This window comes from Oncorhynchus mykiss, chromosome 7 (genome assembly GCF_057628025.1).
Source record: "Oncorhynchus mykiss isolate SJ-2025 chromosome 7, ASM5762802v1, whole genome shotgun sequence".
NCBI classification, from domain to species: Eukaryota; Metazoa; Chordata; class Actinopteri; order Salmoniformes; family Salmonidae; genus Oncorhynchus; species Oncorhynchus mykiss.
This window is the reverse complement of record NC_143028.1, coordinates 53,523,380-53,539,703: the sequence shown is the minus strand read 5'-3', so window position 1 is coordinate 53,539,703 and position 16,324 is coordinate 53,523,380. Positions and strand designations below refer to the sequence as shown.

The 16,324-nt window shown below is 42.8% G+C and overlaps 1 protein-coding gene across 1 annotated transcript; it reads left to right on the top strand.

The window, feature by feature from the left end:
* Window positions 1–4,422: 4,422 nt before the first annotated feature.
* LOC110528100 (methylosome protein WDR77) lies at window positions 4,423–14,199 on the top strand. The gene is made up of 10 exons (XM_021609918.3): window positions 4,423–5,258; window positions 5,759–5,944; window positions 6,130–6,268; window positions 11,376–11,425; window positions 11,544–11,614; window positions 11,813–11,870; window positions 12,415–12,483; window positions 12,602–12,710; window positions 12,791–12,859; window positions 13,002–14,199. Exons 1-10 carry the CDS (start codon window positions 5,150–5,152, stop codon window positions 13,156–13,158), a joined length of 1,017 nt encoding a protein of 338 aa, XP_021465593.2. The 5' UTR covers window positions 4,423–5,149; the 3' UTR covers window positions 13,159–14,199.
* Window positions 14,200–16,324: the final 2,125 nt, after the last annotated feature.

The following is a 16,324-nucleotide window of genomic DNA, read 5'->3' as shown; positions in this document are numbered from 1 at the left end:
TGTGCCAACAGTACATTGGTGAAGAGCAGCCAAGTTAGTGTTTTAACAAACACTCTTTGAAAATTTGAGTCTTACCTGGATTCAGTGTACGTTCAGTAGCCAGATTGCTATATCAATGTTGAATTTGACTAAATAGGCTTCTCTTTTCACCCTCAGATTATCATTTGTGATGACATGAAATCTGCAACAGATGTTTTGAATGGAGAACATGTTAGTGCCGTCATATTACACTGTTTGTCTTTCAGATTTTGCTCAATGACGGTTTTACTGAAACATGAAACATTGTATATTTTCCATTTTGTTCAAATCCACAGACCAAAAAGAATACAATTTTAAAACTACCATAAAACAGTCCCAACGTAGTGGCGTCACTAGTTACCACAGCCACAAAGTCATAATTATGGCTAAACCCGCCTATTTCTATTATTTCTTAAAATATGATTTTAAAAGGTCCAATGCAGCTGTTTTTATCTTGATATCAAATAATTTGTGAGGAACAATTAAGTACCTTACTGTGATTGTTTTTCAATTAAAATGGTCAAGCGGAAACAAAAATACCTTAGCAAAGAGCAATTTCGCAAGCAATAATTTATCTAAGACTGTCTTTGTGGGGAGAGGAAAACTGAAAACTAGCTGTTATTGGCAGAGATGTTTGGAACTCTTTCTTATTGGTCTAAACTAATTTACCTCCTGGTGCCAAAACGCCATCCCACAACCGGATGACATTTCAGGCGGCCTTTTCAAACAGCTCTTACGCTAAAAGGGCATTATATTGTGAAAAAGATATTACAATTTCCAACGTCCATAGTGTGGAAATGTGTGTGTGTATATACACACACAGTGAATCATGTTTGACTGCACTGAGCCTTAAACCTAACTATAACCACACTGCTAACCTTATGCCTAACATTTTTAAATTAAGACTAAAAAGCTATTTTGACTTTGTGGCTGTGACAACCAAAACCTCCAGCTGTGTGGAGCCAGGAAGTGGAAGTATGCAGTTTACTATTGGGTTTCTGTTTCAAAAGTGCAGTATATGTAAACCTTGGCAACAGTCCAAACTCAAAGTAGACATCCCTCGGCCCCAAACCCTCAGCTCTTCAATTACGTTTTACATCGTCACATCCGAGTGTACCTTAAATGTCCCTTGCCCAAGCGAGGGAGAGTGATGATCGGAGATGCAACGTCCTTGGTGGAAATCTTGAAATTGAGCTTAAAAACAACCAACCTACAGCTATTAAGTCCCTAGCAAGCTAACGTAACTAGCTACCACTCCTGTCAGGTAGCTAGCTAGCTACAGTTATAACTGGCTAGTTTGGACATTTATACCAATACATTTCAAAATTCCAAAAAACATGTGCATGAAGCTAGCTATGTTTGATAGGCTCCTCGCTACGAGACTAAGCCAATTTGCCAACGGAAATCAATTTCATCAATCTATCTATACACACACACACACAGTACCAGTCAAAAGTTTGGACACACCTACTCATTCCAGAGTTTTTCTTTATTTGACTATTTTCTACATTGTAGAATAATAGTGAAGACATCAACTATGACAACACATATGGAATCATGTAGTAACCAAAAAAGTGTTAAACAAATCAAAATATATTTGAGATTCTTCAAATAGCCACCATTTGCCTTGACAGCTTTGCACACTCTTGACATTCTCTCAACCAGATTCATGAGGTAGTCACCTGGAATCCATTTCAATTAATAGGTGTGCCTTTAGTCAATTGGTGGAATTTCTTTCCTTGATGCGTCTGAGACAATCAGTGGCGTTGTGACAAGGTAGGGGTGGTATACAGAAGATAGCCCTATTTGGTAAAAGACCAAGTCCATATTATAGCAAGAACAGCTCAAATAAGCAAAGAGAAACGACAGTCCATCATCATGAAGGTCAGTCAATCCAGAAAATTCTCAAGAACTTTGAAAGTTTCTTCAAGCGGTATGATGAAACTGGCTCTCATGAGGACCGCCACAGGAAGGGAAGACCCAGAGTTTCCTCTGCTGCAGAGGATAAGTTCATTAGTTACCAGCCTAAGAAATCGTCAATGAACTCCACCTCAGATTGCAGCCCAAATAAATGCTTCACAGAGTTCAAGTAACAGACACATCTCAACATCAACTGTTCAGAGGAGACTGCGTGAATCAGGCCTTCATGGTCGAATTGCTGCAAAGAAATCACATCTAAAGGTCACCAATAAGAAGAAGAAGACTTGCTTGGGCCAAGAAACACAAGCAATGGACATTAGACCCCGGTGGAAATCTGTCCTTTGGTCTGATGAGTCCAAATGTTTCATTTTTGGTTCCAACCGCCGTGTCTTTGTGAGACGCAGAGTAGGTGAATGGATGATCTTGAAATGTTTGATTCCCTGTCACTGTGATATATTTAGAATTCAAGGCACACTTAACCAGCATGGATACCACAGCATTCTGCAATGATACACCATCCCATCTGTTTTGCACTTAGTCCTACTATCATTTGTTTTTCAACAGGACAATGACCCAAAACACACCTCCAGGCTGTGGAAGGGCTATTTGACCAAGAAGGGGGGTGATGGAGTTCTGCATCCCCCTGACCTCAACCCAATTGAGATGGTGAAGGAAAAGCAGCCAACAATTGCTCAGTATATGTGGGAACTCCTTCAAGATTGTTGGAAAAGCATTCCAGGTGACTACCTCATGAAGCTGGTTGAGAGAATGCCAAGACTGTGCAAAGCTGTCATCAAGGCAAAGGGTGGTTACTTTGAATCTCAAACATAAAATATACTTTGAAGTGTTGAACACCATTTTTGGTTACTACATGATTCCATATGTGTTGTTTCATAGTTGATGTCTTCACTAGTATTCTAAAATGTAGAAAATAGTCCAAATTAATAAATAACCCTTGAATGAGTAGGTGTGTTCAATCTTTTGACTGGTACTGTATATTTTTAAGCAAGCTAGCGTCATAATTTTGACAGACATGCCGAAATGTTGATTTAAATTTGACACTTCGTGGCCACCAGAGTAGGAGAAGGCGTCCTGAGTGGTGCAGCGGTCTAAGGCACTGAATCGCAGTGCTAGAGTTTTCACTGCAGACCCTGGTTCAATTCTGGGCTGTAACACAACTGGCTGTGATTGCGAGTACCATAGGGCAGCGAACAATTGGCCCAGTGTCGTCTGGGTTAGGGAAGCGTGTGGCCGGGGTAGGCTGTCATTGTAAATAAGAATTTAACCCAGTTGCGTAGTTAAATAAAGGTCAAACATAAAATAGAATAACACGTGAGTACAGTTTGCATTGAATTGTAGGTCATATCAACCCCACAAGTGATCAAAGTTCTTCACTCACTCCCTCAAACGAAATCGGGGGCCAAGGGGGCAACGGTAGTGAATTGGACTGGCACTTAAGATGGCAATCAAACTGCATCTGGTTGCAACAGGGATTCCCCGAAAGTGGCTAGTGTAAGGGCTGAGGAGATTCAAATAAAGTGCTTGGACTGCAGCCCTTGTACCTCAGTTGTATAAACAGAGGAAGAGGAGAAGTGAGAGGGATAACCCCACAGAATGTTCACCGGATATATAAATGTGAAGCATCCGTTTGGTGTTTCCACTCACTACCAAATATGATGATGAGAGGAAGCACAGTGGCTGGCAGTGTGAGAAGCGAGATGGATTTTGGCCGACATTCTGCACATTTTCGCATCTATGAAACTTTTGATCTCCATACAGTTTTCTGTATTCCAAAACTAGAATCTGTAAAGACTGCCACAGTTTAGGAGTGCAAGGGCTAATTTAGTTGTTGCACACGTGCACTTCAGAAGTAAGCGTTCCCCAACGGAAATGTGCAAATAAATTCTAGAACGTGCCAATGGGATGTCATTAGCTCATCCTAGCCTCTGCCCACCTCCTTGCTTATTCTGCCCACTATGATTAACTTGTTCCCATTGGAAACGACAGGCTCTGCTCTATCTTGGGTTAGTTATACAAATATTGTACAACCCTGGCTAAAATGAATACATTTTTTTTGTCAAAATAACGGCAATTTTAATTTTGGGGGATTTGAGCTAATCCTAACTATTTTCCTAACCTTAACCAAAAAAAAGCATGATCCATCCTAGCCATGACCGTGTAACTGCGCCCCAAATCGCTCTTCTCCAGCAGGTGGAGTTTTGTATTTTTTTCGCTCACCGAGCAAGGAGTATAGCAGTCAATGAGTTTCGAATTTGGTTAACATGAAATGGAATGGAATATTTGATCGAATAGAAGTTTCGTAATGCTTCGGTTGTTACAAGTGTACTGATGTAAAGTAGAACACGTGACATCCCGGCAGCTTTGGAGAAAAAAAGCACTTTACAGTTGAGTTGTGCCTTTTGTCCACACACCTATCTACCTTCTCATTGGCTAGAATGGTCCCACTTGATCTTGCCTCCTTCCATTTTAAGACTTTTCTTCTCATTGCTAGAGCGGCCACTAAAGTATCTTGTAAATATAATGGATAATCTGTGGTATGCATGTAGGAGTCTACAATCTCACTATGTCAGTATTAGAAAACACCCGATTCGACTACAATCACCCCATTAAAAGGTATAAAAGGATGGGATAAGAATCCGAGCTGGAAATGAATGGGAGAGACGTATAATGCTCTGCCCAACAGACTGTCGACCACTTGAGTTCATGTTGCGTCACGCGGTTGCTAAACTAGCAAATTGTCACGCAATCCCTTCTTAATAAAAGTCAGGGTATGAGTCGAGAAACCAGACTATTTCCTTGAAGTACGGTATGTCACGAGTTGAAAGCTATACGATACTATAGAGAACAAGTTAATTATCTCACATCTCTGAAAATAACTGTAATGTTGTACTTCATGCTAATGTTGGGTTTTTGAGCTATCGACTTCTTGAGGGAGTGTTCTTGTCCAGAATCGCCCAGAATGCATCGCGCGGCCCATTGACGATAATTGGGGAACGTACACGATGGAGTTCTTTGGCTGTTTGAAAGTTCATTCATTTCTGGCGTGCACGATGCAGTACTAGAACGTAAACCTAAATCAAGTAGTTTCTTAGTCCGTGGTTTCTCGAATAGCTAGCTAAGTTATTACATTTATTGTACAAATAATTATTTGTATTGCAAACACTAGCTTGAGTGAATCAGAGTTGCCTGGATGAAAAGTATAGTACATTCCAATATGATAAAGGAAAACGGATGGAACATACCCCCAAATGCCCCCGCGTGTATGGAGAAGCATTTGGAGTCGGCGCAGTACAGGGAAGGTAAGCAAAGTCACACAGCTGGTGTTTGATGCAGCCTTGTGTGATAGCCATGTGTCTGGAAGCTAACTATTAGAAAGGGCTAGCTAACTACCGGCACAGCACGTTGTTGTCGCAAAATAAAGTGACCCAAGTCATAACCTATCGAACTTACATCATTAACAGCAAAAACACACAGTAAAGTCATGTTTGTTCTATGGTCAAATTTACTGTACCACACTTTAGCAAGCTACTGTAGCTAGCAAGCTACAGCTAACTTGTAATTTCGAAGAGAATGATAATTGATATTTCTATAGTGCTTTTCATAACAATCTCAAAGCTCTTCAATGGTGCGTTTCTAGTTCCTCTAACTTAATCTATTTGCAAGCTAGCTAACGTTGGACATAATCCAACAATTATAGTTTGCTAGCTATGCTAAATAACCTGCCACCCTATCCTATGGCACTTCAGCACAGGCACAAGATATGATTCAACTATTGACATTTTTCTATTTTCTTCCATAGATGGCACCCTGTTGTTGGGGGCCTCAAGTCTGACAGGCAGGTGCTGGCAGGGCTCCATCTGGGTCTACTGTGATCCCAAGCAGTCTCCCAACGAGGGCTTCTGTAAGGCTGGTGTCCAGACAGAGGCAGGCATCACAGAGGCAAAGTGGGTTTCAGAGAGGGGTGTCCTAGTTGCATCTGACTCTGGTAAGTAGGAATGACAGTAATCATTACTAAATGCATATCATATTCTGCTGTAAATAAGGCTGGTCTAAAGTGAGGGAAATATAGTTAAAAGTACAATGATTACATTTAATTCAGGCCGATGTCATCTAGATTATTTGCGAGCTATACAAAAGTGTGGATACAATGTGGTTTGACTGGTGTTGTAGGTGCTGTTGAGCTGTGGGAGCTATCAGAGGATGAGAGTCTGCTGGAGAAACGGTTCGCCAAACTCGAGCATGATCACATCGTTACCAGCGTGAGCCCTGCTGGGTCAAGCCATGCCATCAGCGGCAGTATGGACAACCGGTCAGTAGGGGGCAGTCTCAATTTGTGTGTCTCATTCAGAGTATGTGTGCGAGGAGCAGAGTGTGACCAATTTGACTGAAGCGTTATGCGATATTCCCAAAGGCTGGAACGTTGGCCTTCTCGCCCACTTTTAATTTCAATCCAGTAAGCACTCACAAGCTCAGGGCTTTCCTGGCCAAGCATGCATTTGTGTGCTGCTGTACCCCCTTGCTTTAGCTACTAACATGGAGTTCACTTAATATTTTCATAAAGAAACTGGTAAAACATGGGTGCAAAATCAAGGTGAGTTACAAAGATGAGGACCAAGCGCAAGAGGGAGTGCAGTGATGGTGTCCAACTATTAAATCACATTTTAATGGTCACATACGTATATTTAGCAGATGTTATTGCGGGTGTAGCGAAATAGTTGTTCCTAGTTCCAACAATGCAGTAATATCATAACAATTTATAACAATACACACATTTAAAGTAAAATATATATAAATATTAGGACAAGCAATGTCGGAGTGGCAGTGACTAAACTACAGTAGAATATAATACAGTATATATATTTTGAAATTAGTAAAGCAGTTTGTAAACATTTATTAAAGTGACCAGTGATTCCATGTCTATGTATATAGGGCAGCAGCCTATAATATAAGGTGCAGGGTTGAGTAACTGGGTGGTAGCTGTCTAGTGATGACTATTTAAGTCTGCTGGCCTTGCGATAGCTGTTTTTCAGTCTCTCGTCCCAGCTTTGATACAGCTGTACTGACCTCACCTTCTAGGTGGTAGCGGGGTGAACAAGCCGAGGCTCAGTGGTTGATGTCCTTGATGATCATTTTGGCCTTTCTATGACATCAGGTGCTGTAGGTGTACTGGCAGGCAAGCAGTGTCCCCCCTGGTGATGCGTTGTGCAGACTGCACCACCCTCTGGAGAGTCCTGCGATTGCGGCAGCCCGACAGGATGCTCTCAATTGTGCATCTGTAAGAGTTTGTGGTTCTTAGTGGCCAAGACAAATTTCTTCAGCCTCCTGAGGTTGAAGAGACGCTGTTGCGCCTTCACCACACAGTCTGTGTGTGGGTGGACCATTTCAGATTGTCAATGTGTACGCTGAGGAACTTGAAGATTTTCACCTTCTCCAATGTGGTCCTGACGGTGGATATGGGCGTGCTCTCTCTGCTGTTTCCTGAAGTACACAATCAGCTCCTTTGTTTTGTTGATGTTGAGTGAGAGGTTATTTAACTGGCACTACTCTCCCAGGGCCCTCACCTCCTTCATGTAGGCTCTCATCATTGTAGGTAATAACGCCTATAACTATTGCCATCTGCAAACTTGATGATTGCGTTGGAGGCATGTGTGGCCACAGTCATGGGTGAACAGGGAGTACAGGAGAGGGCTGTGCACACACCCTTGTGGGGCCCCTTTGTTGAGAATCAGCGAAGTGGTGTTGTATCCTACTTTGACCACCTGGGGGTGGCCCGTCAGGAAGTCCATGACCCAGTTGCACAGGGCGGGGTTCAGACCCAGGGCCCTGAGCTTAATGATGAGCTTGGAGAGTACTATGCTGTTGAAGGCTGAGCTAAAGTCAATGAACAGCATTCTTACATGGGTATTCCTCTTGTCCAGATGGGATAGGGCAGTGTTCAGTGCGACGGCGATTGCATCGTCTGGATCTATTGGGGCGGTATGCAAATTGAAGTGGGTCTAAGATGTAAGGTAGAGGTGATATGATCCTTAACTGGCCTCTCAAAGCACTTCATGATGACAAGTGAGTGCTACGGCGCAATAGTCATTTAGTTCAGTTACCTTTGTTCCTGTACACAAGAAAGCAATGGTGGACATCTTGAAGCATGTGGGGACAGCAGACTGGGATAGGGAGATTGAAAGTGCATGCTCTGAGGACGCGGCTAGGGATGCCGCATGGGCCGGCAGCCTTGCGAGGGTTAGCATGTTTAAATGTCTTACTCACGTCGGTCGTGGAGAACCAGAGCAGTCCTTGGGAGTGGGCCGTGTCGGTTGCAATATGTCCTCAAAGCGGGCGGTGGTGTTTAGCTTGTCCTGGAGCAAGACGTCGGTGTTCGACGTAGCTGGTTTTCCCTTTAATCTGTGATTGTCTGTAGACCCTGCCACATATGAGCCATTTGAATTGCGACCCCACTCTCTCTACTGACATTTTGCCTGTTTGATTGCCTTACGGATGGAATAACTACACTGTTTGTATCCAACCATATTCCCAGTCACCTTGCCATGGTTAAATGCAGTGGTTTTGTGCTTTCAGTTTTGCACAAATGCTGCTATCTATCCATGCTTCTGATTTGGGTTTTAAGTCAGTGGGAACAACATCCGCTATACACTTACTGATGAACTCAATCACTTTTGTCGGTGTATACATCAATGTTTTTCTAAGAGGCTACCCAGAACACATCCCAGTCCGCGTGATCAAAACAATCTTGAAGCGTGGATTCCGATTGGTCAGACCAGCTTTGAGTAGTCCTTAGCACGGGTACTTCCTGTTTGAGTTTCTGCTTATAGGAAGGGAAAAGCAAAATGGGGTCGCTCTGATTTACCGAAAGGAGGGTGGAGGAGGGCCTTGTAGGTACCCCGGAAGTTGGAGTAGCAGTGGTCGCATGTTTTAGCATCGCGAGTACTACAATCAATGTGTTGATAGAACTTCGGTAGCGTTTTCCTCAAATTTCCTCGGTAGGAATGCTAGTCCGGCGTGCGGGTGTAGGCAGCGAACGGTTGAAAAGCATGCATTTGGTTTTACTAGCGTTTAAGAGCAGTTGGAGGCCACGAAGGAGTGTTGAATGGCATTGAAGCTCATTTGGGGGTTAGATAGCACAGTGTCCAAGGAAGGGCCAGAGGTATACAGAATGGTGTCGTCTGCGTAGAGGTGGATCAGGGAATCGCCCACAGCAAGAGCAACATCATTGATATTTACAGAGAAAAGAGTCGGCCCGAGAATTGAACCCTGTGGCACCCCCATAGACTGCCAGAGGACCGGACAACAAACTGGTCGTCTGGTGCGTTTGGGTCAGAGAATAAAAGGAGCAGATTTCTGGGTGTGGTAGTATAGATTCAGGGCATAATGTGCAGACAAGTATGGTGGGGTGCGGGTACAGTGGAGGTAAGCTGAGGAACTGAGTGATAAGAGAGGTTGCATCTCTGGACATGCTGTTTATACTGGGTGAGGTTACCGCATGTGTGGGAGGTGGGACAAAGGAGGTATCTAAGGCATGTACAGTGAGACTAGGGGCTCCACAGTAAACTAAAACAATGATAATTATCCTAAACAGTATACAAGGCATATTGACATTTGAGACATAAAGCGAGGCATAAAGCAATCACGTGTTGATTGGGAGAGCGAGCTAAGTCAACAATGGGTAAGACAACAGCTAATCAGCTAAGTCAACCACAACAGGTAAAATGGAGATGAACAAAGTGGAGTACCGTGATAAATGAACAGTCCAGCAGGCATCAGCTATGTAGCCAAGTGATCATAGGCTCCAGTGTACAGCAATAGATGAAACAGGGAAGCCGCTAGGTAGTTACTACGCTAGCACGCGGGAGACACAGCGTTTAAAGTTAGCAGTCTGCAAGTAAGTAGAAGCGTCTGCTCCGTCGTCCAGCAAAGGCCGGTTGAAGGCACAGCTGATGTAATTACGTCGTGGTGGTATGGCGGGGCGCTGTGTCGACTAAGGGACCGGCCAGATGGCGAAAGAGGTACTGTAGTTGTGGGAATAGCTGGCTACTTTTTGATGAAAGTTTTGGCTATAGGGTCTAAAAAAAAAAAAAAATGTGGATTCGTGTCACAATGAGTGAGGCGGATTACCGGAAGGTATATTTAATTTAAAAATGGAAGAGATTGAATAATAAATTGGAATATATATATATATATATCACACACACAAAGTAAACGAGAGGACAACAAACCATGTCTGCACTGCTACGCCATCTTGGTGTATAGTTTGAGAAACCGATGCCTCAAGTCCTCAACTGGCAGCTTCATTAAATAGTACCTGCAAAACACCCGTCTCAACCTCAACAGTGAAGAGGTGACTCAGATGCTGGTTTTCTAGGCAGAAAAGGTAATATATGCAAACAATAGGCTATAATTGATTTTGGCCCAATAGGCCCGGCATATTCCCACTTTCAAAGACCTTTTCTGTTTTGATTGGGTAATTTTGCCTTAAAAAACTTTTAGGGCTACCTATAGAACAATGGAACTTGCCTGGCAAGAGTGGCCAAAATGGTGTTTAGTGTCCCCAGTGGCTCTGCAAGTGTGGAGAGTCTTTTCTCCGGTGCTGGCCGGCTCTCCAGTCACCATCACGTGAGCCTGAAGCCCCAGACTGGCCAAACTCGTGTTTCTAAAAATGAGACTTTTTTTAGTTTGACTTAAAAGGAAATACAAATTAGTCACAGCCTATGTGCTGTTTATAGACTAATGATTTAATTCAACAAAATGTTTAAATGCTGAGCACTTTGTCCATACCAGCCTGTTGTGTCACACTCAAATGCTTCACAATTTATTCCTTTGTAGGCTATAGCCTTGAAATAATGAAAATATAGCCTAAATTAATTTTCGTTCCTTGGGCTCCCTTCCCTGTCTGGCTCCTGACATATTTAGTATTTTCTGTTTAATGACAGAAATGAGTTCTTACATTCACCTTTTCATGTTTATTAAAATACTTTTCATTAATCATATGGTTTGGGTTCTATACTTCAAAACCAAATGGTAGGTCCAAGTAGTTAAAAAATAAATTTGTGTTGGTTCAATTGTGATTTTAATGAATGGAGCGAATTTGGGGCAGCAGTTTGTTTTCCTGTGAGCGAGCGTTGGAAAGGTGGAGCGCCTGAGCGGTGTGCAAGCAACGCTCCTTGAGTGATGAGCGGGATTTCAGACCGCTCAACTCCGCTCACATACTCTGGTCTCATGCAAATTTTGGATTACTGGCATGACAGACCTAGGCCCTCAGTGTAACTGGCCTGGCTGTGAGTCTCTTTTGACAGCTGCAGGTAATGGGAGTGTTGTAGCTTGGTTTGCATTTCCTGGTGAAGATATCATTTTTAAGCTGTCATAGCACTAAGTCTTGCTCAGTTCTTTCTCTTTTCTGCTTGCTGCAGAATCAAAGTCTGGGACCTTATTCAGGGTGAAGTGGTCAGCACATATAATGGTAAGGAAACTATACCTCATCTCTGTATTTTGAGCTGCACTATGGTGAACATGTCAGTTGCTGTTTCTCATGTTTCTATAGCTTGTCTATTTAACTGGATCGGTCACCTGTTCCACAGCTCACTCGAAGCCAGTCACTTGTGTGTCCTGCAATCCATCCGATGACTCCCTCTTCCTCTCATGTGGCCAGGTAAGAGCCAATACTAATTAGAGGGTTGTCTGTTTTAATCGGTTCAGTTTGGAATACGGCTTTTCTATTGTGTGCTATGAAATATGAAGCTAGATACAGTAGGTTGTAACTTACTGAAAGGAGAACATTGTTCTTGTATGAACTTGTTAATGCACGGTCTCCTCTCATTGATGTCTCTCTCCATTCCCCTTCCCTCAGGATGGTCGTTTGTTGCTTTGGGACAGGAGGAAACCCACCAAACCAGCCTCTAGATTAGGTGAATAGAATCACTCTGAACTGCAGTCAGCTAGGCAGCAGGATTTTCACGGGGCCGAGATGCATAGTCTTCTGTTGCCAATGGATTGACAGTGACAATTTATCTTGGCTTGTCAGTGGTTCGTGGTTTTTAGGTAGCATTGGATTCTGTTGTCGAAGTGTATATCCTTGAGTAACCCAATCTTATGAATTCTGATAAATGCAGGGCGGGTCACTGCAGTAGGAACTCAGAACAACATGTTGAAAAACAGGGTTATTTGGAAAATGTGGTTTAATTTTCCTAATGTATAAAACTTTTCCAGTGACCCTAGTAATTTCAATAATTGTGTGTTGGGACAATTCTGTGTGTTTTGTAAATATCCACTTCAAAAGTATCTAGACATCTACAACACACCAATTACACATTTGTTGTGTTCAAAGTGCACATGCAATACATGTAAAGTGTGGAAATCCAAAACATGTACATGGTCAGGTGTGCCCAACCATGTTGTCCAGTGCATGTTGGTGATTTCCCTACTGACTTTGGAGATTTTATCTTGTCTCAGACGTAGAGCCCAGCTGTTGTCCTACATCAGTAGCCTGGCATCCCCACCACAGGACCACAATCGCCTACGGTAAGGACCAGTGCTACATTCCCCATGATGCATAGTGGTCCAAGCACATTGTTTTCAATGATTGATCTGCCAGGCTTTAATGATATGTTTGTTGAGAATGGCGTTTGTGTTGATTTAGGTGACGAGCTGGGACGAGTGACACTGAAGGACTTTCAGGGAACAGAGCCTGGCCAGACACAGAGCACCCACGGCCGCAGGGTCTCCGGCCTAGCCTTCTCATCACACAGGTAAACACCAACTCGCACATCTACAGCAGTCAATGGTTTGTCAGACTAAACTAACACTTATCTCTTACCTTCCAACACAGTGACCCCTTGCTTGCCTCAATCAGTGATGACTGCACTGTTGCTGTGATGAACTCTGCGCTTAAGGAAACGTAAGTGTCGACGTATGGGCTGTTTACAATTGCTCCCTAGTTCATCCTTTTGGCTTGTTAACTCAAGCTATGAAATAAAATGGGTACAAATACGTTATTTTCACAAGTCTCTTAAACATGTGGCTCTACTGCTCCACTCCAGGTTGAGAGACAAGAGGCACCAGGACTTTGTTCGGGGTGTCTGCTGGGCCCCTGGCGGTTCTGACACACTGACCACTGTGGGCTGGGACCACCAGGTCCTCCACCACGTCATGGGACAGAATGGACCCGCCACTGTATACTCCACGTCCCCACTGTAGACCCACCACCCAGCCTGGGTCGGGGGGGGGAGTTGTAAAAGTGGTTTTGTGGGGGAGAATTTGAGGGGTTGGCATGAGGGTAGAAATTGTCAACACCGGAATGGAGCAGAGCAGTATGAAGATGGTTTTCCTAGTCTAAGTACCCCTTGCCATGGTGGGTTATCTTTTCAACTGATTTGTTAAGTCATGTGTGAAGGTAGTCAGTGATAAACAAAGTAAATTGGGATGTTTTTCGCAACAGTGATTTGAGAGGCTACACATTTCTGCTGTTTTGGTCCAGCAGCGATCAAGTTGTAGCAGCGTGGAGCGCACATGTGCCTACATTTTTGGGGAGTGCAGTCTTGTGTTGCATATTTTCTGTTCATGGCAACGTCATATGCTGAGTCTGTTTTATGGTGTATGTTAGCCACATTTTGGACATCACCTTTGTTTTGCAGTTTGTAGGGACATGAACAGATGGCTTGGTGTCCAGTTATCATGAGGGGTACTTTTAGACTTGGATTTGGGAATGCTGGCAATGGTAATCTTTAATCTAATGAACCCATCTGATCACGCTTATTCTCCAGTGAGTCCAACCCCATGTAACCTTTGTTTACCCACCCTGGGGGTGCTGTATTACGTGGCATGTAAGCCAGTCTGAGAAATGGGAGCCGCTGGCTCATTGGATAGCAAGATTGTGGGTTAATTGGACTTAATTAAACCATGGCTCATCCAAGCATTCTGAAATCACACTAGACTAGAATGACATGGTTCAAGTTGTAACCATAATCAATACCATGGGCAATTTGTTTTCTAAATTAATTAATCATTTCTGTAAATTTGTAAAGTCCTTAACTTCACTACATGGCTTATTTGTCCCAATGTGATTCCATATTCTTCCCCCCTTGGCACTTTCTTTTGTTTAGATGGTCTCGTCTCATGTGTGCCAGAAACAGAAAGTACAGTACATGTCTGGTGTTGCTTTTTGGAAATCCGAGCAGAGTTACTTAACTAAATCTACTTGTTTTTCCATCCTTGAATAAAGTATGTCTAAATACTGTATAGTCATGAGTTGCTGTTGGTTTTCCGAGCACTTGAATCTGACTGAACTTTAGACCTCTGTAGGAAATTATTCTCAGACAATTTGGTAGAAACTAAATAGTCACTTTACTACATTTTTATTATCACATGTAAAATAACAATACAAAGGAGTGGCCTGTGCCCTGACCTTTGTACTGGTATATTTGGCATAATTCAATGTTTAAAACTAGAAATTCAGGGAAGGCAGTCCAGGGTAATTATACAGTGCCTTGCGAAAGTATTCGGCCCCCTTGAACTTTGCGACCTTTTGCCACATTTCAGGCTTCAAACATAAAACTGTATTTTTTGTGAAGAATCAACAACAAGTGGGACACAATCATGAAGTGGAAGGACATTTATTGGATATTTCAAACTTTTTTAACAAATCAAAAACTGAAAAATTGGGCGTGCAAAATTATTCAGCCCCCTTAAGTTAATACTTTGTAGCGCCACCTTTTGCTGCGATTACAGCTGTAAGTCGCTTGGGGTATGCCTCTATCAGTTTTGCACATCGAGAGACTGACATTTTTTCCCATTCCTCCTTGCAAAACAGCTCGAGCTCAGTGAGGTTGGATGGAGAGCATTTGTGAACAGCAGTTTTCAGTTCTTTCCACAGATTCTCGATTGGATTCAGGTCTGGACTTTGACTTGGCCATTCTAACACCTGAATATGTTTATTTTTTTAACCATTCCATTGTAGATTTTGCTTTATGTTTTGGATCATTGTCTTGTTGGAAGACAAATCTCCGTCCCAGTCTCAGGTCTTTTGCAGACTCCATCAGGTTTTCTTCCAGAATGGTCCTGTATTTGGCTCCATCCATCTTCTCATCAATTTGAACCATCTTCCCTGTCCCTGCTGAAGAAAAGCAAGGCCCAAACCATGATGCTGCCACCACCATGTTTGACAGTGGGGATCGTGTGTTCAGCTGTGTTGCTTTTACGCCAAACATAACGTTTTGCATTGTTGACAAAAAGTTCAATTTTGGTTTCATCTGACCAGAGCACCTTCTTCCACATGTTTGGTGTGTCTCCCAGGTGGTTTGTGGCAAACTTTAAACAACACTTTTTATGGATATCTTTAAGAAATGGCTTTCTTCTTGCCACTCTTCCATAAAGGCCAGATTTGTGCAATATACGACTGATTGATGTCCTATGGACAGAGTCTCCCACCTCAGCTGTAAGATCTCTGCAGTTGATCCAGAGTGATCATGGGCCTCTTGGCTGCATCTCTGATCAGTCTTCTCCTTGTATGAGCTGAAAGTTTAGAGGGACGGCCAGGTCTTGGTAGATTTGCAGTGGTCTGATACTCCTTCCATTTCAATATTATCGCTTGCACAGTGCTCCTTGGGATGTTTAAAGCTTGGGAAATCTTTTTGTATCCAAATCCGGCTTTAAACTTCTTCACAACAGTATCTCGGACCTGCCTGGTGTGTTCCTTGTTCTTCATGATGCTCTCTGCGCTTTTGACGGACCTCTGAGACTATCACAGTGCAGGTGCATTTATACGGAGACTTGATTACACACAGGTGGATTGTATTTATCATCATTAGTCCTTTAGGTCAACATTGGATCATTCAGAGATACTCACTGAACTTCTGGAGAGAGTTTGCTGCACTGAAAGTAAAGGGGCTGAATAATTTTGCACACCCAATTTTTCAGTTTTTGATTTGTTAAAAAAGTTTGAAATATCCAATAAATGTCATTCCACTTCATGATTGTGTCCCACTTGTTGTTGATTCTTCACAAAAAAATACAGTTTTATATCTTTATGTTTGAAGCCTGAAATGTGGCAAAAGGTCGCAAAGTTCAAGGGGGCCGAATACTTTCGCAAGGCACTGTAGTTTCAATTGTTTCTGAAGGTGGTGGCTTTTGTGCCAAATCATTCTAAAAGGACTTGGAACATGCCAAAGTTGCCAAAAATCAGATGGTCATGTCAACTTACACTCCTGTCAGGAGGTATCAACAGCCTTGATACATCATGGTTTAACTACATTATAAACAATATTTATTTTTGTATAAATGAGCAGCTTTAGTAATGACAGACAATGGCTAAAGTAGTGTGCAGGGGCATACCTACTGTATTTATTTGAACTGTTTAGGTTCCTCC